General features: G+C 38.2%; 1 protein-coding gene and 1 long non-coding RNA gene across 5 annotated transcripts in view; one reads left to right on the plus strand and one right to left on the minus strand.

Moving 5' to 3' along the window:
• LOC110389786 lies at window positions 4035–8151 on the plus strand. Its single transcript, XR_002433376.1, has 3 exons — window positions 4035–4123; window positions 5442–5569; window positions 6382–8151. It is a non-coding gene; the product is annotated as an uncharacterized LOC110389786 (long non-coding RNA).
• The window catches only part of APBA1 (amyloid beta precursor protein binding family A member 1), an 88565-nt gene continuing 65005 nt past the window's right edge, over window positions 4122–27681 (minus strand). For 3 of the 4 annotated variants that reach the window (XM_021380711.1, XM_021380712.1, XM_021380713.1), the window contains 11 exons: window positions 25516–25617; window positions 22454–22493; window positions 20240–20385; window positions 16172–16204; window positions 14967–15053; window positions 14212–14397; window positions 10555–10734; window positions 9507–9719; window positions 5714–5833; window positions 4978–5118; window positions 4122–4590 (listed from right to left, as the gene is read on the minus strand). In XM_021380711.1, the coding sequence (XP_021236386.1) occupies window positions 4519–4590; window positions 4978–5118; window positions 5714–5833; window positions 9507–9719; window positions 10555–10734; window positions 14212–14397; window positions 14967–15053; window positions 16172–16204; window positions 20240–20385; window positions 22454–22493; window positions 25516–25617 (1320 nt within the window). In that variant the 3' untranslated portion in view covers window positions 4122–4518. The remainder of the gene's footprint in view (window positions 4591–4977; window positions 5119–5713; window positions 5834–9506; window positions 9720–10554; window positions 10735–14211; window positions 14398–14966; window positions 15054–16171; window positions 16205–20239; window positions 20386–22453; window positions 22494–25515; window positions 25618–27681) is intronic. The other variant, XM_021380714.1, reaches the window with a different exon arrangement.

Below are 27681 nucleotides of genomic sequence, written 5' to 3' on the forward strand. Positions count from 1 at the left end.
ATCTCCTTGAGGATGTGTGAACTCCACAGTGTGCAGTATCTAGCTGGCCTATGCTCAGGGCACAATTTTATTCAGACCCCATCCATTCAGGTACTACCCCATTTTCACTGCTTGAGCTTCTAAAAGGCTTTCTTAAAACAACTCCATTTGCCACTTCTACTGTCAAACAGAAAGGATGTTCATATAAACTTCCTGCTGCACTTTAATGATAGATGATATGATAGATGAATAGATAGAATAGATCTAATGATAGATGAAGGCAAGGACACAGGAGTTGTGTCAGCTCCAGTAGGTACCGGGAGCTGCCTGCAGGCTCCTGCTCACTGCCACCCAGCTGAGGTCAGCCCATGGCCCAGGAAGATGTGCAGCACTACACAGCGGTCCTGCTGTGGTGCAGAGGTACTCGTGACAACCTGTGGTGCACAGAAAGTCTTATGAAGCCTCAGCCTCAGCCGTCTTCCTTTGTTGGCATTTGCTGGCAGAATTTCAAATACCACTCCTAATCAACATTGGGTTATACAAATATTTTTAAACTTTTGCACGGGCACTTCCAGGCTTTATTCTAAAGACAGACCTATTACGATTTTAAGTTTTGCTTATCCAAGTGGTATTAGGCCTTTCAGAATAAACCATGCTGATGAACTGAGCAGAAAAACGGTGGTTTCAGAAATCGTAATAAGCGAAAACAATATTTAGTATAATCTTGCTTATGAGCTGCCCTCTCCCCAGATTCAGAGTTGTTCACGCACTGGAATGGTATTTCTATGATGTAAAAGGCATCTTGAAATACCCTTCAATTAGAAGATTCAAACAGAGTGACAACTCACATGGCAACGGTTGTGATGCGACATTAGGTAAGAAATCAATTTCATTTAGAAGCACTAGTGTCATTTATTAACTGAGAACAATGCTGCTTTAAAACAAAACTGACAATACTGGTTCACATCTGCAGAAATACACGTACTGCTGTTACTCGAAACTCAGTAACAAAAAAGAAGTTCAGTTACCTCCAAGCATTCATGCACTCACTATTGGCAAGCCAGCCCCTAAAATTAGTATGAGCAAACTCTCAGCCTTGTCTGAGGTATTTTTGTTTTGAATTTTATTGTTGCAAATCTTACAGACGTTAGCGCTCTGTTAAATAAAGGAATGTAGCACAGTACATACATCACAACAGAACAGCTGGCCAGGCTCCCCTCACCCCCCAAATAAAATCACTCCTCTTCCACCCCCTCCCCCCACCCCAAATCAAACCACTGCAGCTCCATTACAGAGGTTAGAAACCTGTGGCAAAAAAACATCAGAGGAATTACATTCAGTAGATGTGCAGTATCAACATTCCAGGCTCACGTAGATTTATATATATATATTTATATTTATATAGAGAGATCATTAAATGTTTACAAAGAACAATATTGTTACAAATACGATACTATACTTTTCCCAACGCTTTACAATAATTTCTATTCACCCTCTTTACAGAACAATAATATAACTTCATAGTCTAGGTACTGTGCTAAGTATGTACAAGGTATCTCAACCACATTGCTGTCTTCAGAAATGTATTTTATTTAAAAAACAAGGAAAACAAGCAAACTCGGAATCCCCAATTTGAGCCAGGTTCAAAACAAAATGTGAGAAACTTGCCAATAAAAAAATAGAAGGGATGTTTCACCCTTAATGTAAACACTGAAGAAAGAGTCAACTAGACTGCACAAAGCAGTGAGAAAGAGAATAAATTCAGGTCTGTCACTGAAGGAGTAATGTAAAGCAGCAGTTTGCTCCATCATGACTGTTAATCATCCATGTCATCTGACAAACTGCTGCAGCAGTCCAGAGAACTGCCAGCTTTCCACTCGGAGCGTGTATTTTTTCCTCTACACATACATTGTTAGAAGACAGTAACCAGCAGTGTGTGCGAACTACGGACCTGCCAGTTCAGAAACCTCACTCACACACTGCAACTGCAAGGATGTATTTTCTGCTAGACTCTGATCCTACAAGCATTCACTTGCTTAATGTTAAGCGCCTACCTACTATTGACTATGAAAGCATTCAAGTGCCAAGAACTTAGCAGAATTTTGGATGCAAGATTTTCGAAAAACAGTTGTTTCATCCCTCCATACTTTCAGGTTTTCATCATTTTGTAGCGAAGTCAGGTAAGGACCTCACCACGCAAGTGGTACAGAAGCACAGAAACAAGTGAAGCTGAGTGTAAACACAGCAGGACCCAGAAGCATGGTAACTGCGTCTTTGAGAGTTCACTGAATATCCTCAGGCAACTTATGGAAAGGCTGCACTGTATATAATCCTCTGAATTGTACATGGATATATACCGTATTTACATATATTACTATATATATGAAAGTTCTGAAAAAAATTCAAATGATCACCACAATCCAGATGTTTACAGGTAAACAAGATACTCACAAGCCATCTGTTATCTACTTGCATCAGTCTGGTAGCAGAGGTAAGTCTTAACCTGGAACACTGACGTGGCGCCCTTGTGCAGTATGTTATTCCAAAGATTGGGATTAAACCATGTAACAGCGAGAACTGCAGTAAAATCAAGTCCTTGTACATCAATCTCAACACTAAAACATATTCACTGATGATACCGGTTTATGCAGTACTCCGTTACCTCCCTTACGTATTTACTGCCCACTGAAATACAAAAGTTCTGTTTTCTGCCTCTGATCAGCGCACGGATGTCTGTGATTCCAAAAGCCAAAAATGAACCTCTGGAGTTCATAATCCATGGCTCCCATCAGTGTGCACTCCAGGTGTGCCTATGCACACACGCAGATCCACTTCCATCAATCTCTGGAGACATTCCAAGGTATCACTACCAGACTGCAAATAATGTTGCTTTTGCACAGTCCACTACACAGTAACTGGGAAACAAGTGACTATGACCATGAGAACAGCTTCAAAACAGAACAGGCATGTCTGTGTGTGTGAACTCTTCTTGTCTTGATCTCACTGAGCCTTTCTACCGCACTAAGACATAGCAGAAACCGTTTCCTTAAAAGAAAACCAGCTCATTAGCCTGGACTAAATGCATGGTACAATTTCAGAGTAAACACCAGTATACAGTCCTGGTAAAAGTAACTACAAACAATGGAGAATTTTCCTCCCACTAGGAAGAAAAGCCACTGCTTTTATTTATTATTATTATTAAAAAAAAAACAACGAAACAACCCAACCCATTTTCCCCCTTTTATCTCTAGCATGCAAGTTACAGGCCACTCAAATCCTATATTTCATACTTCCCTACAATATATCTTCATACAAGTGCATATAGTACACATATATATCCTAAAGGTGCCATACAAATGGAAAAAAATCACAAAATAAATATGTTTATCCCCACTTTACCGCTCCGATTATTATCTATGTCATGAACTGAAGAGAAAGTCAATAAAATTAGACAAGTCTTTGGACAAAAATATATGTTAAAATTGGCTCAGAGAACAAAATTACTTAGAATAGTAAGCAGATCTCTTATATTCAAACTTCATAAATAGCAAGCACAACTTTAAAAACATCTATATACACTGGCACACATTGCTGTGTGCACCAAATGCGGAAGTAAGAGCCTAGAAAAAGTGTACCTATTCAGGAAAGCCCCTCACTATTTCTCTTGTAGATTAAAGATCCTCCCTCCCACCCCCCTATTCCTTTAACATCTAAAACAGGTAAGGGACTACAAAAGACATGTTACATTTAAAAACAAAGAAGAACAAAACAAAGATTTGGAAACCTGGGGGCAGAGAGGGGAAGGCAGTTGTTAAAGAAGAAAAAAAGTAAAATGCCTCCCCAGTTACTGGATGTAAGTAATGGAATTGTGACACGTTTAGGCATCTCGGAGAGAACTTCTGCTTGACTGTCTGCAGTCAAGACAAACAGCTGATCAAAAGGTATGTATTTGGACAGCTCATTTTACCACAGCAGCATTTACTCCTTCTTCTGGAGGGCAAAAATACCCTGGCATTGTACTTTTCCTACAGATGTAAACCTTTACAAACAGAGCTCCAGCACCTATGGAAAAATGGGAAGAAAAGCAAAGTCACATGCAGGATGTCCAAGAGATCACTTTGCTTCTTACACTTCTGCCTGTCAGGTAAAGACATCTTTCATTTAGCAATATTTAGCTTATTTGTCAAACTACAGTCACAAAAAACTCCCTAGTTATTTGAATTAATCAAACAAATCAGAGTCAATCTTTTTTGTGAACGCTGCTGTGAAGAATGCTGCTGTTATTTTCCTGTTTTGCATGTGGAACTGCGTTTAGTTTCACTTGCAAAGAGATGCAACCAAAATAGTCCCATAGATATATTTTGCCCCTTCCCTAAATACAGGAAAATGGTGGGGAGAAGGGAGGATAGAGAGACAGTACGTTTGTGTGTGAGAGAAAGAAAGAAACGTCTCTGCAGACACATAAATGCAGCACTAGAGTGACAAGCACTATTGAGGAGAAACATCCTCCATGCACATTGTGACGGTGAGGTGTTGGCTTTAGATGTAAACTGGTTGCTCTTGTGCAGTCAGCAGTCTGTACATGGCAGCTGGCATAGTCTTCATATGAATCTAGGGGAAATAAGACAAGTTACTCAACGTTCCTAATGTGCATACTGCTTTGGTGAAGGAACTAGCTAGAGTCATGCAGGACAGAAGGGAAAACTAAAGCCTGAGAATTTCTGCACCCTTATTAGAGCACGGCAGGTGGTGATTTTATGAATCAGTGTGATTAGCATCAACTGATCATCTGAAGTTGTGGACACTCGATACCTTCTGCTTACAGTTCATCTAATACATCTGAGAACTACAGATTAAAAAAAAAAAAATTAAAAAAAAAAAAAAAGAAACCATGGATCATCCTTACCCTCACTTCCATTATTCAGATTTGAGTAGCAAAAGCCTAGAAGAGGCAACAGTGATGAAATACGTTATGCTGCTTAGTTGCACTGCTCTTACCTCACCAACAGCATTTGAGAGAATGTGAACAATTTTCTCATGGGGTGTTGCTACCACACTCTGCCCATTGATTTCAATGATGCGATGGCCAACACGCACACCTCCTCGCTCTGCTATACCACCTCTCATAAGGCTGCAAATCTGGAAGGGAAAGCACAAATTTATCAGTGCCTAGATATGGAAGAGAGGCTTTAAGCTACCCATTTTTGCCTCTAAATTGTAATTCAATAAAGGCTTGCAACAAATTCTAATATGTAGTTTATCACTGATTCAAAATAAGGTCCGTTAGCAGCAAATAACTGCTCTGTATTCTCTTCCATGAACAAAACAGTCAGAAAAGGCTATATGTCAGATGTGCTATAGTTTGGCAATTTAAAAGTGTATGAAGGACAACAGTTTAACGATGTTAGCGATGCAGATGTCTTACTGCAAAAGAGGATGAAAACCAGCCTTTTTATTTTCAGAATGTACAACGGCTTGGTCAGAGACAGAAATGAAGTAGACTGAAAGCCTCAGACACACAGCTTCATTTCTCTCATCTATGAGAGCCTGTTCCCGTAACTCTGAAGCTGTGGATTAAGTAGAGTCAAAGGTAAAAACAACTGATTAACTAAATATTTAGACCTAAAGAATTAATATGTCTGCAATGTCCTATGTGCTGTGAAAGAGAAAACAGGAGTTTCCCTCTTCCCACACTATCATAAATGCTTCACCAGGGAGCCTGGAAGCTACTTACAATCCCATTTTGCACACTGAAGCCCAACTGATATCTGAGGTCCGGTCTCCTGATCAAGACAGTGGTTACTGGAGGACACCTGACGATGTTCAGTTTAACCCGAGCCTGGTTTTTCAAACCCTGCAAAAAGAAATCACCATGAAAAATGCTGGCAGAGTGAAGCATTTAACATAAGCACTTGGGGGGAAAAAAAAACCCCACATGTTAAAATACTCACATAGGAATAGCCCTGAATAAACAGTTCTCTGCATGCATTGTAACAGAACTGGGTCACTGAGAGAGTCAGAAACAAATACGGGAATATTCAGTGAAATCAGTGATGCAATATCAAATGTTTCTTGTTAAGAAGCTGAAAAAGTTGTTTCAAGAAGCGCAGCAAATTTCTTAATCTCATAACACAATGGATAAGAAGAATATGAAACTGGTTTATCCAGCAAACCAAAAAAAGCCAACTGTAGCTGGGAAATGAAACTTCAAATATGTAGTTAAGATAGTAACAAATAATTGGCTTCCCCCGTAGGATTCTGGAAGGTTCTACTCCTATCAAATGCTCCTGTAAGCAGTGTTTCTAATTTCCATTCCTCCTCCCTTCTTGGAATAATACATTCATCATGAACTCCTTGATACCAGCAGAAAAATGAAAGAAGATTTTCTTTTTTTCTGTGAAGGTGGTGAAACGCTTGAACAACAGACTGAACAGAGCAACTTGCAAAGACCATCCTTGGAGTTATTTAAACCCCAGCAGAAACAGCCCTAAGGAATCTTCTCTAGTGGACTCTACTTTGAATCAAGGTGTTTGCAAGCCACAGAGAATCAGCAAAGTGCTTGTATAGCTAACTCCATGAAAACTCAAATGCTGAAATGCTGGTAGCTGCAATTTGACCCCCTGTACAATTTCAAGTGCTCAAATCTCTTACTTGTAGACTGTCAAGATCTTTTTTCCAACATAGGAGTGAAGACATGCTTTTCTGCTCTCAAATGCTTCATTCACACAAAGAAATAATCTTCAATAAATAAGTAAATCCATATCAAGAAAGAAATGCTTCCTAAAGAATACAGTAGCTTCCACCTTGCCTTATACAACACATACCAATTCCAGTACCTATTTCTGAATTCCTTTTATACGTACAATTAAAATCTGGGTCCCACTGAAACTAGGGGACACAAGGCATTAACAGAAGGTTAATTCTGAAAAATAATTTCCACTGCAGCCAAGGTAATACAAAGAAGTTTCTCCATCCAGTTTACTGTTGGTGATTCTGTTGAGCTGAACTCTGCATTCAGCAGTGACTTAAAATAACTGGACAGGCATCCTATCAGGGTGAACTGCTTTACATCTTTTTTCTTGTCAATGCCTCAAACTGCCTGGATGCAGTCACTGCATGGGCAACAGACGGCCTCACGTCCACATGATCTTGAGCTCAGCCTGGCTCATTATTCAGGCAGATTCAAGAGAAAGATTGTATGAACTCCAAGTGAGAACGTGCTTATGGGAACTGCTTCCTCTCCACTCTCAGCAGAAAGAACATCCCAGTTCTACTTCTTCCATGACAGTGTTCAACTCCTCACTGGGTTTATCTGTGCACTGTACGTGCCCAAGGGCCTCCAAAACAAACACAGAGTAAAAGACAGGAACTACTTAATCTGTACTAAGCTATAGTTATCATGTTTACTCTGATGGGCTTCTGCCTTAGTCTTCTAAATTCAGAAGGGTAGGAAGCACACAGAGATGATGATTTCTATGAGGAATTTAGGTATCTAACTTCAGTTCATTCAAGTTACATGCCTTCAACAGAGCTGAGATGAATGCTCGCTTACTTCCCCTGCACAAGTTATTGTATGCACAAGTTATTTACATCTATTCCTTCAGAAAGAACTAATGTAGCCGCCAACAAATAATTTACTAACTTTACAAAAAGCACATTTATTTTAAACATGACTAATTTTTAGCATGATGTAAAATAAAATATCTAATATTATGCAAAATAGTAATAAATGCTGACTAGAAACAAAGCACTTGCATAACTTGACCAGTTTATTTCCTTCTGTAGTCCCTGGGTCTGTTTCTGATAATAGACAGCAGCAGAGGCTTCCGAAAAAGAGACAGATAGATAGGATAATGCAATCGGGGAATAACCACCACCACGTTTCTCCTCAGCTCTGTCATTCTGTAATTGGTTTATAGTCGATTAGTAACGGAGCTTACATCTGTAACTCTAAAATGACTTTACTGAAGTGCTCGCAAGACATTCTTCAAATCTACATGACATTCATATTTTCATAGGAGTCCTTAGAGCACGCTAAATAAATCTGATATCCTGAGATGTTTCTGCCACATTTAAATGTGCGCTTAGATCATTCAGTAGTTCATGTACTTGATCCGAGAAGCGCTATATGAACAGCTCTAGATGTATGCCTATGAAGAAACGAAAATCCAGACTTTTCTTTTCTTTAGAAAGACAAAATAAATGGCTAGCAGGTTTTTTTTTTTTTTTTTTTTTTTTTTTTAAATGGCTACAACCATAAGTACCAGCTACTGTAAGAGAAATGTCTGCAGAAGAGAAGCTGGTTGCTTCTGTTTTGAGAAAGTGCAAATGAGCCTCATCAAAATGAAACTCTGCCTGAAAAGGTTTTGAATCAAGGAGGCACAAGTCATCACGGTTTTAGAAACAAAACTAATGTGGGGATAGGAAACAAGTATGGCTTACACGAAAAGCCTGAATTTGTGCTGGACCTAGTTCCACTGAAGCTGTCTGAGAGATAGGTAACAAGAATTTTTTTCCCCATACTTCATAAATGCAAGACTGCTTCTGCCATTTTTTTCATATACTACTCTTCTAGGCTTTCATTTCCACTTGCTGATCTAAAACGGCTGGCTCAGAAATCTGTGCATCTATTTCTCACTATAGCACAGCATTCATGTTTTTGGAAACCAGAATGGGAAATCTAGTTCCAACCCTGATGCTATAGTGGGGACACCTACCACTAGATCAGGTTGCCCAGAGCCCTATCCAACCTGGCCTTAAACACCTTCAGGGATGGGGCATCCACAGCTTCTTTGAGCAACATGTTCCAGTGCCACACCATGCTCTGAGTAAAGAATTTCCCTCTAATATCTAATCTAAATCTCCCCTCTTAATTTTAAACATTCTCCCTTGTCCTATCACTATCAGAGCACATAAAGCGTTGGTCTCCCTCCTATTTATAAGCTCCCTTTAAGTATTTGAAAGCAGTAATGAGGTCTCCCCTTCTGTTCCTCAGGCTGAATAATCTTCCAGGCTGCAAGTGCACACTGCTCGCTCATGTCAAGCTTTTCATCCAGGCAGAGTTTCTAGAGAGGATAAACAGGTTCCTTTGCCTTTAATTCTAATTTAAAAATATTTAAAGACAGAACAAACAAAAAGCCTCAGCTCCACTTCAGCCAGACACAAGGCAATAAAACAGTTAGTACAGCTTGTAACAATATTAGACAACTGCATCTCCATTTGTCATATAAAATGTTAAGAACCTTTAGACATGCCTCTGGCAGCATCTACCTTCCCAATAAAATGTTCTGATGATGCTAAGTTCTGTATACATGAGACATTAAGTTCTGATGTTAAGTTCTGTAAATGCCACAGCTCACTTTCCAAGAGTCAGAAAATTGGTGGAGCATAATTTGCATCACACTTTGAAGACCACTAAATGGAAAGTGCTTTACAAACATTCCGGAAGAATTAATACTTAATAGTTCTATACTTACTGCTTTCCTACTATGTAACCCTTTGAAAACAACCAGAAACATTCTCTGTACCTTTATAATGCTCTGACATGTTGAGAGAGGTAAGCCAACCAGACTGGTCCCATTGATCGACATGATCTGGTCCCCTATATTCAGCTTTCCAGACTTCTCTGCTGGTCCCCCATGCATCATATTGGCTATGATAACTGTAGGCAAAATGGATCCCCAGCCAGACTCCACAATCACTACACCGAGGATTTCTCCTTTTTGCTTTTCAATATAAACCTGTATTGTAAGAAAAAGTGCATCAAACAGAAGCTTTTTCTCAAATATGGAAATGCATACGCACCCCTCCCTTTCTCCCCACATCTTCTGAAAAAAAATATATATTTATATATAACTCCCCCATACACGTTACAAATTAACAAACACATACCCTTCACTATTTGCAACCTGCCTTCCTAATTCAAAGGCAAACAGAACAGTTGTATTCAAACATTAAAGAATCAACAATATACAGATTCTGCTTAGTGCTGAACATTCCTCACACAATTTTTTTCTGTGTATGAGCAGAGGGAACTGGAGGGGAAGAAACCCTAGTTATCATGCACTTCACAGGACAAAGTTAAACGAGACGAGTTTACAAGAGCTTATGACTGCACATTGGAAAACCACTAGTTCTCTGTTGCAGTGGTGCACAGGTTTGTATTTTTTAAAAGAAAAAAGCAGCACATTCTTTCAGCAAAAACAATTCTTTAAAATCTAGAATCAGCCACTCTAACATTAGTGCCTCCATAAATTTTACGTTGTTTACTGTAATCTTTAAATTGCATTAATTGTTAATCTGCTTTAAATTCATTTCATTAACATACAAAATCAAACATTTTAAAATCATTAGATAAAAAAATGCAAATAGATGCACATTTCACAGCTAATAGACTTGAGGTTCATTGTTTGCCTTTGACAGAGAAACAATGACAGGTTGTCCTGCTGGGGAGGATATTCCAGATTCATTTAGGTCATTTATAAGAAACATTAATGCTTTTCTGATCTGTGCCAGTATGGGCCTGCAACTAGTACAGAGAATCTTAACGCTGTTAGGAAGAAAAATGAGACATACATCTTTGCAGTTTTCAGATTTGGAGAAGTGAATGAGGTCATCGTTGTACATGTCCTGGGTGTTGAGCAAATCACTATATTCCTTCTGGCTAAGGTCTTCTGGATTGATGCCATTTGCCCTCAGGAACTCCTGGTATGCTACGCTGAAGGCCTGACCTATAGACTGTGCAATCAGCTGTGCCTGAAGTAATTCCCAGAGAAAAGAAAAAAAAAAAAAAAAAGTCAAACATTCTGATGGTCCACTGTACAATCACACTGTAAAACGGTTTATCCCCACAAAGTCAAGTTACAGTTCAAAAAAATACTTGTGCATTAAAAATTGAGATGTCAATATGTTCACCTGAGAAAAGGAAATCCTGTCTCAGCTAGGAGTCACTAGCATAAATGTAAAGGCATACCTGCTGCAGTGACTGAAACACAGAAGCCAGAAAACAACTCCATCTCCCACCTACAGTTCTTCTCAACCTTGCAGCTCCTAGGTGGCTCTCCCTTCTACTAGAGGCAATGCTATTCTCTGACAAGCCAGCAGAGAAAATGAAAACATCTACCAGAAAACACACAGTAACATTTAAGAGGGCATTTCCTCCTCTTCTTCTCCCCCTTTTGAAATCATCATGTCTGTATTGGCAGCTCCTACCTCAGTCCCAGATGAAGAAGGAAAATTGCAGCAACTCACTGAAGCAACTCACTGAAATGGCCAGATACAGCCTTTGAAGTGACAGGAAATAGTCACACACAACTCCTCCACACTGCTACCTCCTTCAGTCTCTCCCCACTACACTGTTTCCCTCTGTCTCTTTCTAACTCCAGTGACTCTGGCAGTTCCCCACACCTTTCCTTCCCAGCCTGTCCTATGCATGCCCTCTCTTGCACATGCAGCTTCTGGTACCCTTTGCTGCATCTCAAGACAAGAAAGGAGCCAGTCACTACACTGCATTGCTGCACCAGGAGCTGTTCTACATTTGCAGCTATGGGAGAAAAATAAGGCACGAAGGGGAAGTTCTGTGTCATGCAACGTAGGGGATGGAGCTGGAAAAAGACGACAACTGGGATTGCTGCTGTTTGAGATAGCGATCAAGGTAAAGTTAAAAAGACAGGTACCGGGCAGGAGAGGAAAGCAGTACACAGGGTGCAGAGTACCGCTGTGTGTAACGGGAGCTGTATGTGTAGGAAGCACTGTGTAGGGCACAGAAGCTAGCTACAACCTGCACAGAAGTAGTCCCTTGGAGCACAGTGCTGAATGGGGGGGGGGGTGAGGGAAAAGGGACAAAGCACCATAGTTAACCAGCCCCTGGGGAGGGCCTGTTTCAAGAACTTCTAAGGTGTATTTTTGTACAGCCTATGAACTGTATTTTAAGGTCCAGTCTGGTCCCCAGCAATGGAAGGGTTCTCAAGCCCCAGTTATGACACTGATTGTATTTTAAAGCAATGCTGAAAAGGCAAATATCTAGACTAGCATTACTTGCCAATGCTCAGTTTAATGGGAAGAACAAGATGGCATGATAATGGAAAAACAGTAAGCTAAGAGACAAATGTGGATTTTATGTTCATACAGATACATCTTGTCTCCAAGAAGAGATCGATTCCCATTTAGACACCCAGCATTTGGGCACATCACTAAGAATCAGTTCTTTTGAAGATTCAGACACAGAACTGAAAATCTAGTGCTAGGTTCCTTAGGTAAGGACATTTCCAAGCAGGGACACATTTTGGCCAACATCCACTTGAGGGCTTACAGCTTCTGTGCCAGTTTCTGTGTAGATTCTTCTAAATATGCAGCTGCCACATAAGAAAAGATGACAATGAGATAAATACGAGATTTGTAATATAAACAGGCTGTACTTTCCCCTGAACAGTAACCACCTGGCAGCTAATAGGTACTACAGAGTTTCCATTCTCTTTCTTAGTAATCTGGATATTTGAGATCAATTTTGCAAGCTATTTGTGAGCTACACAATGACTAAGGAAATTTCTCAGCTTACTTTTACATCACTGAACAATGATTTTTTCTTATTGGAAATACGAATAGGTTCTTTCCAAGCCAGTATCTCACAGCATAGGAATGATCATATCCAATATAAATACGATCTTACTCAAAGAAACCACAGAAAGTAATGCCAGCGATTAGAAGGAAACATCGATTCCACCTATCCAAAGTATTAAGAACAGCATGGGAAACAGAGTCAGGAGATGAAGATAAGTCTACCACATGCTGAAGTAAAGCAAGCCACAACCTCTGTCATCTGACAGCTTGATTCTTGGCTTTCTAGCTGATCAGTACGAGGGTTACTAGTGCAGAAACTTAAGCTGGAAATACAGCAACAGAGGCCTCATAGTGGGCAGCATCTCAAACGATAATAAACCAATTTTTGCACGTTCCTTGAAAAGCTGCGCAAAAATGGCTTACATGTTACTTTAGAAAAGAAATCTGCAATTTTTTTTTATGTTTCTCAGACAAAATATTGACAAAGGATTACTTCTATGAATGCTTTTGTCTTTACTTTTCAACCTCAGTGGGGGAGACGACATATGTACATCCACCAGCAGCTACATTAATTTATCTGAATACAGGATCGTCGTAGATCATCATTACATTTAATCAGCTGGTAATTCAAGGAAACCTTCCCACATCAAAGTCCTTGCTGATACACCATGGAGTAGAAAACATAAGAGGATTTTAAAAGAACTGATACTTCCTCTTTATTTCTGTTAAGTATTTTAGTATACACCAAATTGCACTACAAAGTCTTCCTTCAAACTAAGTGGTGTGCAAGCCACAAGAACAGAAAGTAAGCTGTTGCCTCATCCTCCCTAATTTGGGCAGGATGCCTTCTGCAACTGGCATCAATTCCGTGATCTGTATGCAATTTACACATGGTTGCAATTCTTCTTCCACCTCCTGCTATGTGAACCATTTGACTAGTATTAATATGACAGTCACCACAGAGACAGTTAATACTTTTTTGCTTGGAGGCTCAGAACTGGGAGTTTTTGTCTTCCCAAATTATTTGAAACATTGTGCAAACGTGTGTAGGGCTGACCTGATTATGAGACCGACAACTATATCTCTAGCCACTTCAATCCGTGTGTGATTTAGCTGTCAGTAACCAAGCTTTACAAAGTGCATAAAACCACCACGCTACAAATAATGCTCATCTGATGACAGGTAAGTTAAACTTAGTAAACCTACACCACATTTACACAGCTATCAGGGTACTCTGGGGAATTAACAAGTTTCCTAGCTGTCTTTTAATACAATAACAGCAACTACTCTTCAACTCAACAACAAAACAAAAAAAAAGATGTTTCTGATATGCAGTAATCTTTGATGTGATATTTAGATCAGAAATTGCCTAGAAAAACAAGCATCTTTAACAAACATTCACTGGCAGGTCATGAGCTTGTATATGTAAGCTGTGGCAACTGATCTTTCTTATCATTGCTTCAGAAAGATACTGTGCAAGCTTAAAAATGGGAAGTTTTTCTTATAAACATCAATTTCATGAGTAAAATGTCAGATCCAAACATGCTACCAAAAGCAAGGTGAAATATCTTGTGATTAGTGAATGAGCAGGATCACTTTCCAATGGGCTTCAAGCCTACCAAGATGCGCTTACGTTTCCACCTCTAGAAAATTATGAGACAGGTAATTCCTTACATCCTCAGACTCAAAGACGTGGCAAATCATTTTGTATTGTCTCTTTCCGTCCTGGGAAGGGTGAGATGCTTCCACATTATCCTGGGAGTTAGACCGTGGCATTCTCCTACGAGCCATCAGAACAACTATATTCCCTATATCTGCGATGTAAGAAATGGTCCGCAGGGGATGATCCATCATGGTTTCCTAGGGAAGAGAAAAAAAAAACAGCATGAGAAGCTGTTTCAGTGAAGTTTTTACTGGACTCTGGGTTCTATAAAAGCATACGAATGACAATAAAAAAACCTCACTTAAGTGAAGCCCATACAAAGTGTCATGCATGAAGGAAGATGCCAACAGAAAACAAGAGTTTCACTTTCCACGAGAGCAAAGCAAAGAACATGTTTTATGAATTAAAATTCACAATGAACCCTCAATATCAGGACTTGAATATGCTGGGGATGTGTGGGTTCAATGTGCAAAGCACTTTTGCTTTCAAATTATTACAACCAAACATTCCGAGCTACGCTGGGCACCATCAATACTTGTCACATGACAGCTAATAAGAAGTGAGCTGACTGCAGCTAATTTACCCAAAATTTCTAATAATTTACTACAGACACACCAGTTAATTGCTTGGCTCTCGAGCACGGATTTCTTCCTAGGAAGTCCTCCAGGGAAATACAAGAGCCAGCACTTTCTGAAAGATAACTTCTGGCAGGTAGGTGAAAGTCTGTCTCAGTAGCCTACTGTCACAAAGGTATCCTTGTCCATACCTGTGTGTCTGCATTCAGTACTTTAATTCTTTGTGTAGAAATGAAGAGGTCCACTTCAGTCATGGGTTGAGATTCCCCTTCTGGAGCCTGCAAGTAAACAGATTAGAGTCAAATACCCATACAAGGTAACATCCTTACTAATGATGTTAGCTCACAAACAGGGGTGTACTAAAACACAGTCACCAGAACAGCAATGCAAGATAGAATATTAGACTGCAGAAGCTAAAGAGAAACACAAAGATATGGAAACTATATACGGATTTATGAAAGTGAACTGGATATTATTCAAACAATTGTTAACCCCACAAAAACTTCCCTGGTATCTTTACTGATCCAATAAAGTTATATGTGACTGCAACATGAACCGTACAAATATTTCATGCAAATTAGAATGATTCTCCAATTTTTGCCACATTAGTAATCCCACTTTAAAGAATTTTTTTCCACACCAGCCACAGAAACACCTAACAGTATCTCTTGCCTCAGGAATTTCTTTTTAAGCTTACAGCGACTGCTCAGACCAATGGAAAAAAACACACCAAAGGTGGGCACAGTCTAAGCAATTCACAGTGCAGTTTCTGGTAGGAAAGCCTTCACAGTCAGACAACATACTAATCAAGCATCAACCCCCCACAGACGTTAGATCTTTGTCAGCAGAAAGCCAATGCTTGTGATTTTTTTTTTTTTTACAAGTTAACATTTGTTAAAAGGTATTTAAAATCTCCATAAAGAAAACTTATTATTCAAGTGAGTAATTCTCAGCATATTAACATGTATATGTAAGCTTTTTTTGCATCCAGCAATTTGACACATCTGTGAATCAAACAAATAATTCTTTGTCTAGATAAAAGATAAAATAGATTTATTTTTAATCTGTCATTTTACAGAGTTAGAACCTTTTCCATGTTAATCCTGTTTCTTTAGCATGGATTTTGAGTACTGCCTGTAACCATTTGATAATTCCAATTTTTTATCTATTTCTAACATGAAATGGCTAATGATAAGCAACAAAAAAAGGCCAACCAGGCAACTGATTCCTGAGAAATGTCAACTTGTATGGTGGCTCAGAAATAATCTTAAAACAAACAAACAAACAAAAACTTGCTGGATGCAGAAAATAACACAAAATAAAAAGAAAGGCAGAAAAACCTCCCAGAAAACAAAAGAACAGGCATAAAATCAAGCTGATGGAGTTTGTACTGCACCTTCTTCCTGCTTTTGGCTAATTTCTGGGCCATCTGCTTAGCATGGAATAAACAGAGACAGGAGAACAGTTAGAGAAGAATTTACAGAGACTCCAAGTCAAGCAGGAATCTGCATGCGAACACCAGGGCTCACAGACTTCTAGCTGTTCTAAATTAATCCCAACCCAGATTAATTTTTTTTTCTTCACTTTCCCGAGTTTCATGTTTATCATAACCATTTTAAAAATGAAAAAAACAAAAAAAAGACACACCAAGAAGAGGAGTCAGGAAACACACTAAAGGATTTTTTTCTCCATTTAAGATACTCCTCTCAACAAACAGGTTTTCGCTTGTTTGTTTGTAAGAGGAAAAAAAAGAAGCTCCCCCTCATTTGCAGTAGTAGAAGCCATGAGTACATTCTTTCAAGCAACACCTGTATAGAAGGTGATAAGAGTTTTAACCATTTTATTCCTATTTTTTCTGATGTAAGGAATTTAAAATCAAGTTCCCTAATAGCCCCCACACCACAACAATAAAACCAACCAACCAGAACAAAAAAAAAAATACAACATAAATCATCAGCAGTTTTTCCTGGAAAAACAAAGTGACAGAAGCTAACCTGCACCTCCATTTTCTCCTTCTCATGTGCAAATACACCCATGCCAGTGTTCACGTTACATTTCTAAACAAAGATTTCCTCTGACAACTGCATATCACTGTGTTTTTTCAAGAAAGGCACATACTTCACAGCTCCAGCCTCCTAGAACAGCCTTGTCACTAATTTGTCACTAGCTTCACTGATTTACATCCAAAGATATACTACCCACTGCAACAGACATATTTACACACTATTACTGCAACAGTAACAAAATAAATAAACATCGTCTTTCTTAAAATCTTGCAATCATTATTCAAACCAAGGTGAAATGAAGTTATGAACCTGCTTACTAAAGAAACGCAATACTCGTTAAGCAGGCAGATATCCTTTCACTTCCAACAATTAATGTTAGCTAATTAAATTTACAGGCATTTTTGTGGAGGATTACTATTTCAAGATGAACGAAGAGAAATTCATAGCTAACTGCCTTTATGAAGAACAAACAGGAAGCCTCAACCGAGAGACAAAAAAAACTGTACAGATGCTCACAACTTTAATCTGTCAACTTTAGTGCAGTCAAATCCATACGCAGCTACTGAAATTTTAGACATGCTGCTTAAGTATGAAAAAATATTCTCACACAGGCTTTTGGTCACCTTTTTCAAATGGAGTAATATTGGATAGCCTCATGATAACAAACCATTGCAAAAGCAATCAGAACAGCTTCATGCTGCAGGCTCTGTATTACATTAATTTAAGCTGGTACTGAGAAATATTATCCGTATGTTGAATAACAGAGTGCTGGTACACCAGGCAAGGGGGAGACACTAATGAGATAAAGCACTTAAACTGTTCTCCATAATGAAGCTTTCCTTCCAGACAATTTTCTCCTCTGTCCCCAAACTTTATATAATGACTGAGATCTCACAAAAGTAGAAAAGCACATGCTGAAAAGATGAGAAATTCAAAATTCTGCTTTTTGTTTCAATGACAGCATTTACTCTGCGTTAATCTTTTTGAAGAATGATTTTCAAATATTTCACAGAACTAAGGTAATGACACGGAACAACCAATTTTAAGAAGTGATTTGACACTACACAGAAAGGTCATGAAAGAAGTTACAGTTCACAAAAAAAAAACACCTCACCAAATCAGGATAATTCCATGCAACAGACTATCAGTCAAATCCTCTTCATTGTTACTTCGCTCATGAAGATTGGAAGATTATTTCAGTGTGCTTAGGAAGAACAGAAACTACCTAACCTAAATAAAATATTTTTTAAATATGAAGAGTCTTTTCGCCTAAACAAAATATAACTGTGTAGTTACTTGCAATTTTCAAAATCTTCAATCTTTAAAACTCAGCAAGATTCCACTTTTTGTCTTAGATATACAAGCCACTTGACTTTTACAAAAAAATGTACTACAACTTACTGAACACCTGAAAGTCAGATGGTAAACAAAATATGCAGAATATGAAATTATTGTCACATATGGCTTCAATCTTAAATTACATTCAGTAATTTCAATTATTTGTTAGTTCGAATTTGTCAAATCTCCTGATGAAAAATAAAAATGTGAGTTGTTACTCAGTATGTAAATTATAGCATCAATTCTGCACAAATGAGGTGTGAACTGTAAACACAGAAGTTTTTTTTTTCTATACTGCTATAAGTATTAAACAGATCAATTTCAAGTAAACCATATTGCTTCCTATGCCATTTGAATGAATAAGACTACAGTCAGAAAATAGTTCCACCCCCTTCCTAATACTGAAAGTAACTCTTGGTGGTAGTATGAAATCAATTAGGTTTAATGAACGTCTTCAAAGCATGGTATCTGTTATAACTTATGTTGGCTTCACATAGTTATGTGCCCATGGAACAAACCCGTCAACTCTTCTATCTGCAGAGGTACTTGTTTAAAGAAAAAGTATGGAGAATTGTTTTCAAAGTTTGTTCATATTGTTAGTATGTCTAATTGCTCTGCTAAAAGGAAGCATTAGAGGGACTGTTAAATTCAAAAGGAACACACTCAGATTAGAAGGTATGTGAACACAACAGGCCTGAAACAAAGCTGTTCCCTCTTTTCCAACACTCTTTAAGTTTACAGATTTTTACAAGATCTGTCTTAATTCATAAACTTTGTTTTCTACCTACAGATAAATGTAATATCCAACACACTCCATAAACAAGCTTGAGTAAGGCACAAGTATCACTAGCAATATTTTATATGTTTGGCCTACAGGCTGTCTTGAGTGGTGATTAATCTAGGAGCAGGAACTCTATCTGTCATAATGAAGTTCTCACTAAAATGTTTGCCTTTAATGGCAATCACCAACAATAACAGACAAAACCAACACCAAAGATCCTACGGCGCAGAGAGGCATATTTACATTTCCATCACCTAGAAGGAGAACAGTATCTGCCATAGAATTGTACAATGGTACTGTGTGCCATGCAGTAAGCAAACAATTTTCTGAAATTCACTTAGTTTCAGAAAATTATGCGCATAAGCTTGCCTTTACCAGGTCAACCATGCAACTACTAGGACCTCCACCTTAAGACAAATTTACTGCAACCAAGAACATGCATGCCTGGTCATTTAAATGGATGTATGAATTATGGATTTGAAGAGTGAAATATGCTGAACAGACCCCTTCTGTGCTGAGGCACAGCAGTGATGAGGCATAACAGAAACCTCAGTAAGGACTTCATTCAGCTAATGAATTTCTTACAAATATATTTAGTATCTTCTACTGCATAAACCCATTCTGAATAAATCAATCTCTATTTCAGATTTCTTTAACGCACCCCCCCCTCCATCTTGTCTACTGTGTACTGCGTGCAGGCCTCCTGTCCAGCCTTACGCTCAACTCCTGGTAACAGCTTCTTATCATAGCTGATGTTAATCTTTCTTTTCAGCTTGCAGTGATATGTCCCTCTTAGATCTAGCTTCGGTAAAGTCCCTATTTCCCACCTTTCTGTAGCTTACCTTTTGTTTACTGTGTGTGTCACAAGATCTTATTTTCTTTTTAAATTAGATCACAACTATTATTAGGTCAAGAAAATATCCACAGCACAGTCAAAAATAACTGCAGACATTACCACAGCACAGGTTCCTTCAAGTGTCAAACCAGAAACAGCTGCAATACTTACTAGCTATCCCCTAAGCCTGTTGTCTCTCAGCAATCAGGTAAAATATAATATTATAAATATTATAAAAAAATAAAATACGACCACCAATGATTTAAGATTCTGGCTTAGATAACACAGTACAGCACAAGTATTACTACAGGGATTAAAAGGATTTGGTTGACTTTTATTTATCTCTCATGTTCGAAAAGCAGCATTACGTAAGTCATTTACCATGCAGAAAAACACGGCACTCAACCTTCCTGAAACCACAGACAACCTTACACAAGAAAACTACTGCTTACATATCCACAGTCTTAAGGTACAGCAGGAGAAGTAGTCAGAATCATTCCTCACCTTGATCCTGCTGACAGCTTCCTGAGCCTGCATCATTCTCACGTTCTTGGAGGGAGTTTTATCAGACAGGAGTTGAGTTGAACCAAGGTAATTGGCAGCAAAAATGATTCCATCAATTAAGTCTTCAGGATCGCAAGGTCCAGGAACTGTAACAAAGGAGAGAAATCACTGCAGAAAATCACACCGAATCATGGCAAAATACAAAACTGACAACTTGAGCCTGCACCTGGTGGCAGTAAACACTCCTCTGGATTACTACAGTTTACCATGACAACATGGAAAACAGTATTTTCAGAGTATACCACGTAAATGCTCTCAACATCTCTCCAGCAAAAACTGTAATAATTAATCCAATCTGTCTCTTACAATAGCTCATCTTTTTGTAAAAGGAATCACCCATTGGCAAAATAAACTCTCAGAGCTTTTGCTGTTACAAAGAGACATAGGTACTCAGCTCTCCTCTTATCCACCAAAAATCGCCTTGCAATTCTAAGACAGTTACAACTAAAAGAGAAAGGGTGCAATTTAAGAATAGCCATCAGCCACTTGCTCACTTGGGTGTTAGCCACAGTTAGTACACAGCAGAGGAATCTCCCTGGCAATGCTTTACAGGTACAACGCCTCTCCCCTTATAAAAGAGACTGATAGCCCAATTAAACAAATTACTTTCCTCCCACAGGCCTTTAAAAATCAATCTCAACAAGGATATTAAGGGAAAGTACGTAATCCAGTAAAAATGTTGCTATATACACAAAGCACAGGATGTTCCAGTGGGAAAAAGCAACACTTAAGTCCCAAAAGATTACCATCTGACTCCCATCAACTTCCCTGGAAAGTCAGAGGGTGAAGTGTTCAATGCCTAACAATTTAAACCATTATGAATCAGTATTTATTATTTGCAACTTTTAGATATAATTGCCAAACACACACACACAAAAAAACTATATATAAAGATGTTGCGGTTTAACACTTTGCTACATGTTAAAATTATCATGATCCCAAAGGGAACCTGGTCTAGCTGAGCTTCGTGTTTCCTTACAAGTGAGGAAAAAACAACTGATGTTCAAGACAAGTGAAAAAGTAAATTATCTTAAAGCATTCTATAGGTAAAAGTAGTTGGGTTTGAGTGGTTTTTTTTGTTGTTGTTTAAGTTTTCTGTTCCAGGAGCAAAGCAAAAAAATGCTGTAATACTAGAAAGGAGCTTTCATTAGCTCAAGGCTTTTCTTGAAAAGCGAGGCGATGGAGCTCAAAGTTTAACGTTACTCAGAATGCCAATTCTGTTTTAATTACAATGCAAGAGACTAACAACCACGAGCATGAGAAACTTGAGCCCTGAAGAAATGCAAGCCATTTTTAAGAATAAAATAACATATCTAAGAGATTAGTACAATGACCAATTTGTAGTCTAAAGAGAATGACTGACAATCCTATTAATCATTTAAATACAGGAAATTGCAAAGCAAGCCAAGGATTTCCAAGACAGTCCAAACAACGTATGACCAACTCTATTTCCAGCACTTTGTAAAGCACACAGTGCTAGCGGGGCAAAACAACAAACGAAACATTGAATTTTTGGCTCCTGTCATGCTCTCCTAACAACATAACTGGATTTTTTTTTTTTTTTTTTTTTACAGTGTGGAGTGCAGATTCATACAAAAGGTAACAGCAGTTCAGGTAGTAGGTAATTTGCTTTTCCACATCATTTTCAACGAACGTATCACTAGTACAACCTGAACTCTAAGACAGGAAGCATTATGTAATTAGAGGACAAGTAGCTGTAAAGCAGTGCAGATCCCCTCTGGAAGGCCTACCAATTAGTCCCATTAATTTGATCCTGCTAATTAATCCAACTGAGACTGGAATGAGCATGCCAGTTGAAATTAGTGCTAGACAGAGCACTGCAGTCATCTTGCTTAACCTCTTTTCTTTGTTCATCATAAAAAAAATTAGCAGTGTTTTATGTGATACTGATAAAAGCCTAGAGGATCAGACAGAAATTTGGAATGAAACACTAATAAATAAAAGATGCATATTCCTGAACTTCAGAAAGTAGGATTTAGCTCAGGCTTCAGATTGAAAACAGTTTGATCTAAATCGGTGCACCCAACTCCAGTAGTTTTTCTATTCAGCAAATGAAAATAAAATTTTATACATTATAAATACTGGAATTCTTTAGATATGCAAAAATATTTAGAAATTGTAGAACCACCTTACCTTCAACATAGGTTGGAAATGAAGCCAAGCTTTTTCTGGACTGTAATTAAGACAAAGAACAGAGCATGTGCATATACAGATTAAAAAGTTCTCCATGCCAAAAAGAAAAAAATATTAAAGGAAGATCATTGTTTATTAGGATTTACTATTCTATCTGGTAGTTTCAGGCTTTAACCACCCAAGGTAAGTTTAGTGTATTCCATTTATGTGTTTAGCTATCAGGCAAAATGCTAAGCTCAGTTTTCAGTTACGTGCTGGTATTTGTTAGCATATTAACTATCCATCAAACGGTGCTCTGCTTTCACTAATCAAAAGGTATGCAGAAAAACACATCATACCTCAAAGATCAGAGTTTTCCCACCACAAATAGATGCCATGTAGAAATATACAAAATTACATTATGCTGTTATTACTCGTGACCAAAACCATCGGCTCAGTTAGTTATTCATTAACCAAGTTCTGCTTTTCATTAGGATTTTTCTTACATGTATCCTTCATGACAATGCAGCCTACAAAAAAAGTTTCGAATTTTAACAGTTCAGGTAGCAAACTACATTCTATGGTATAATCGAAGTCACTAGAACTTTGACACCAGCCCTGTTTACACAGTAACAAGCATAAAAATATATCTGCTAGCTTCAATTTTCTAAAAGGTGAATGGTTCTAAAAAACCTGTCTTGGATATGTAAACACAAAGTGCAAAGAAAGACCTTATTTCCAGCTGCAGCCTTCCATGCGAAAGACACTAACACTTCAAACAACTGAAAGCTACAAATTCAGTAAGACTCACCACGTAGTTACACTCAGTAACACAGTCACATTGGAAAACTCAAAGAACATTCAGTGTGCTATATATAGATGACAATAGATACATGGAAACAGATGCTGTTACGTGTGGTGCAGATAAGAATTATGGATAACCCAAGGATTACAAAACTTTAACGAACCCATAGCTGATTTGTATCAGCAGTAACTCCTTCAGTGCCTATGCAGTACAGTAGTAATAAAAGAAGAGCCATGTATGGTCAGAATAATGCAGTATCTTACGCAATTTCAAGCGGCATTTACACATATTCACATTTATAGCAGTACGCCAAATTAGTCTGTTTTATAGCAGGCAACTTACTAGGTTCTGTATGATAGTGATAAAATACAGGTAAATTAGGAAGATCTCTGTTAAGCAACAATCTGAGATTGAGTGACTAACCCCAAAGAGCCTTTTCCATTTCTGGAAATGGAAAATACATGTAAGCAATTTTTTTTCAAGCACTGATACCGGTCTTGCTATAAAATAAAACCACTCAAGAAAGAAAAACAATAGGTACATGGCAGCCAACAGTCAGTGCAGCCTTTAAGTACTTGCTCCTTCCAAAAATGACTAAGCTGTACTGCAAAACTAAGAAGGCTCTCCATCAGAGATAGTACTAGCATAAATAAAGATGTCAATAAAGCACCATTTCCTGCTGCCAAGGCATATCAGCTGCTGCACGGATACACTCTACACTCCTTTTCAGACATGTAGCTCTTTCATCTCTTGAGATTAATGGTTTTTACCACGACACCTACCTATACAGGCTCAACAATCGTTTGCTGTTGCTACTTGTGTGGAGCTAAGAGGGATATTCAACAGACAGACGCTGACTGCAGCCAGAGGACAAATCCACTGCACATCACAGACAGCTTACACAAAGAAATGTCTTTTCCAAAACACTTTAAAAAAAAAATTAAACAGAGTGCCCAACGTTTATAAATGCAGATTTGGTAACTATTCCGCCAACTAGCTGGTGCAACTTCTTTCCAAGATAAAACCATTAAACTGTCATCATACACACTCTTACAGTGAAAACTCCCACAAAAAAAAGTCTTTTTTTTTTTGTTCTTAACCCAGGTCAAAGGATATTTCACTAAGACTATGGGAATACTAAAGAAACAGGCAAAATTGCTGATAATATGAAATCTGCACCTGTTAATTTTTGTTATGCACAAATAATGAAATGCTGAGGTCATCAATATTTCATTACTCTCATTAATATTTTTACTGCCTTTTGCTGTAGTATTATACAAATTGTATTTTTAAAAAAGGTTTTATCAAGATCTTAAAATAATTCCCAAACACTACAAGTCTGTTTTATCACTGCTCTTGCACGAAGGTACTAAAGCAGGCATTACTGCTCATTTGACAGGAACAAACAGACTGATACATCCTACTGCGGACTCTGGTTTACCAGGATTAACTGACACCATGTGTGAGCACATTATAAAAACTGAAATGAGTAGCATCTTATCTTGTTTTTGTTTTTTCTTTTTCCTCTGAGTAAGTTTAATAATATCTAAAAATAGTTAACAGCACATGAATTAACAAAATCTATAAGCTGAAGAAAGCTAAAGGCTTGAAGAAGCTAACAATATCACAGCTAAAAATGTAATGGTGCAATCCACTGACCAAAAAAAGGAAATAAACCAAATTTTGCGTAGGTGGAACTAGCATGCTGTAAAAAGCTAATAGGTGATATAATATGTAAGAAAGTATTTAGCTTTATATTGCAAAGCATGGAGTCAAGAACTCCTAAATTCTGACTGTGAATCACTGGCAAATTGTCATCAGATCATTTAGTTCTTCCAGCAGCTCAGTCTGCAAATATAGTAATGCTAATATAGTAAGCAGAAAAAATTACTACTTAATTAATTTTACCTAAGGAGGATTATTCATCTCTCTGAGAAACATGACTTTCTTCGTTGGAAGACATTTTGAATGGGAAAAAAGAAAGGGGCTCCTTCATTTGCCTCTAATACAAAAGTGACTTCTGTCCTTCTTCCAGCCTGTTAAGTAAGTTCTGTGGCAGCCAAACAGAGTCAGAAATACCATGATAGCCCTTCTTAAGTATGTTAGAAATTCAGTCGGACAGCCAGGCAAGCACAAGGGAAAGAAGCTGTAAATCAGCTTTTTTGTTTGTTGCAATATTGACAGAAGAAGGGATTGCACACGTATAAGAGGGGAATGACAACAAAAAGGCATGAGCAGCATGAACAAGACTGTGGCTTTTAAAAAGATTTCACTCTACCTCTTTATTAGTGGAGGGCTCTGCTGTACTGCAGACATCCTGGTGATGTTGCCTACTTGACGACTCAGCACCCCGAGGTGAAGAAGAATCTGGAGATGGAGACTAGACATGGCAAGAAAATAAAATTAAATAATAATCTGAGTGACCAATGTAGAAATTCTTCTTTCATAATTTCCTCTCACTTGGCAGAGGAAGTAAGAAATGAGAGTGAAAAAAGGAAAAATAAAAAACAAAACAGGACAAACACTTTTTGAGATGTTGTAACCCTTGATTTTATCACAATGATCACATGAAACTCAGCATCTCACAGGACGTGGTCTGAACAGCTAAATCTTTTTTAAAAACTGTTTAATTATCAGTAATGTATGAAATGAAACAGGAGGAAAACTTGAAAATCTGTACACAGTGACAAGAAAGTCTGAGCCAAAAAGTGTGTCATAACACCATGTTTTTGTGCGGTGAATGGAGGACTGTCTGTGGCACTGGGCCAACTGCTTACATTTACTGTCAGCATTCAACCAAGCTGCAGTCACTGGGCTGTCAGTTGCACAAGAACATCCCTATTACATGCAGGCAAATGATTCTTTGAGCTTACTGAAAGCTGTGAGCAACACAGACCGATGTGCTAGAGTTCTGACATTCTAGGAAAGAAAACATAAAGTCATTAAGCAGGAGTAAGCTGTGATGGTAGACAGGTGAGTTGATCATGACCAGAAAATGGATTCTGCTAAAGATAACATTTTCTTAACTGTCAAATTGTGAAGATGGAAGAGAAGACTGCAGTTTCTCCTAGCAGCACATTGACTTTCAGGTATGATAAACCTGAAGTGGTAAACTAATTTCATTTAAGCAGAAATAGGCTGCAAAAATTGTCAATGAATGTCATTCCACCATCTTTAAAAACACCTTTGATTAACTGTCCTAAGTAATACTAACATACTCAAGGACTTCTCGATGTATTCAAGGGCTGTACAGCACCGGTATAATCAACAGTTCCTCAGTCTAGACACCGTACAAACTTTGAAAATACTGCACAGTTCATTCTATGATCTAAATATACATGCCCCCGACATCAAATTTCCTAATTTCCTTTTCTGCTTTAACCCATAGACAGTTTTGTGGAGAAACTGTCTCTCATACCATTTCATAGTCATTCAGCATCATCACATTAGAACATCACAGCAGAAAAACAAAAGGAACAGCATACAAAGCAGTATCATGGGATTGCCAGCTCTATGTCATCTGTCAGTGAGTATTTTGATAATTGTGGGAAAGGCTATTCTAATCAGAGGCTGTTCCTTGTGAATGCTGGTAATGCTAAAAAGCCATAGTGAGGTACCTAAAGACCACAGAAGGGCAGATTGGAATGCAAGTGTGACACAAGAACACTGAGTTGGAATTAATGACGGTGACCAAAATGTATGAGAGTACAAAGCTTCCAGACAGCATGCATTTTAAAGGCAGGTTTTAAGAAGGTACTTGCAAAACACATCCATGCTCATGACAAAATATAAACCTTCTAAGGAAGCTTTAGCATTTGTTTATGCAAGCTGGGTTTTTAACTCAGCAGAGCCAGATTTCTACAACCTCCTTTGACACAGGGAGTTTGGCCAGCTCAACAGTTCATCGCTAATGGCAAAATAGTCAAATACTATTCTTGCATTTTCATAAACAATTAGATGGCATATCAGTCATAACAGACAAGGGCCACACCTTCGCTGCTGTGAGCTGGCATGTAACTCTTGCTATGCTTCAGCTCTGGTTAAAGCATTGAGTTCTATGAAATAACGTACTAAATAAATAAATAAATAAATAAATAAATAAATAAATAAATAAATCTAAGTTTTGCTAGTTTATCTTCACAGTTGAAACCAGAAAGTAAAATTCTCTCCTCCTCTTCCTCTTTATTCTCATGTATGAAAAAGTCTATTGTGAATAGATAGCAAGTGCTAGAATTACAGTCAATTAATAAAGGCTACCACAGAGTTAGCAAGTGATACCTTTCACAGATGGCTCTGTAACAGCAGTAAAAGAGCAGTCCCTGGATCTCCCTGCATTTTCAATCACAACTGCAGCACAAAAATGAGATGACTACCTGACAGATTGGATGCAGCTGTGAAATGGCCCCCAAGACTACTGTCTGTGCTTGCACCATCGGACTGTAAT

Source organism: Numida meleagris, chromosome Z (genome assembly GCF_002078875.1).
Source record: "Numida meleagris isolate 19003 breed g44 Domestic line chromosome Z, NumMel1.0, whole genome shotgun sequence".
Taxonomy (NCBI): domain Eukaryota; kingdom Metazoa; phylum Chordata; class Aves; order Galliformes; family Numididae; genus Numida; species Numida meleagris.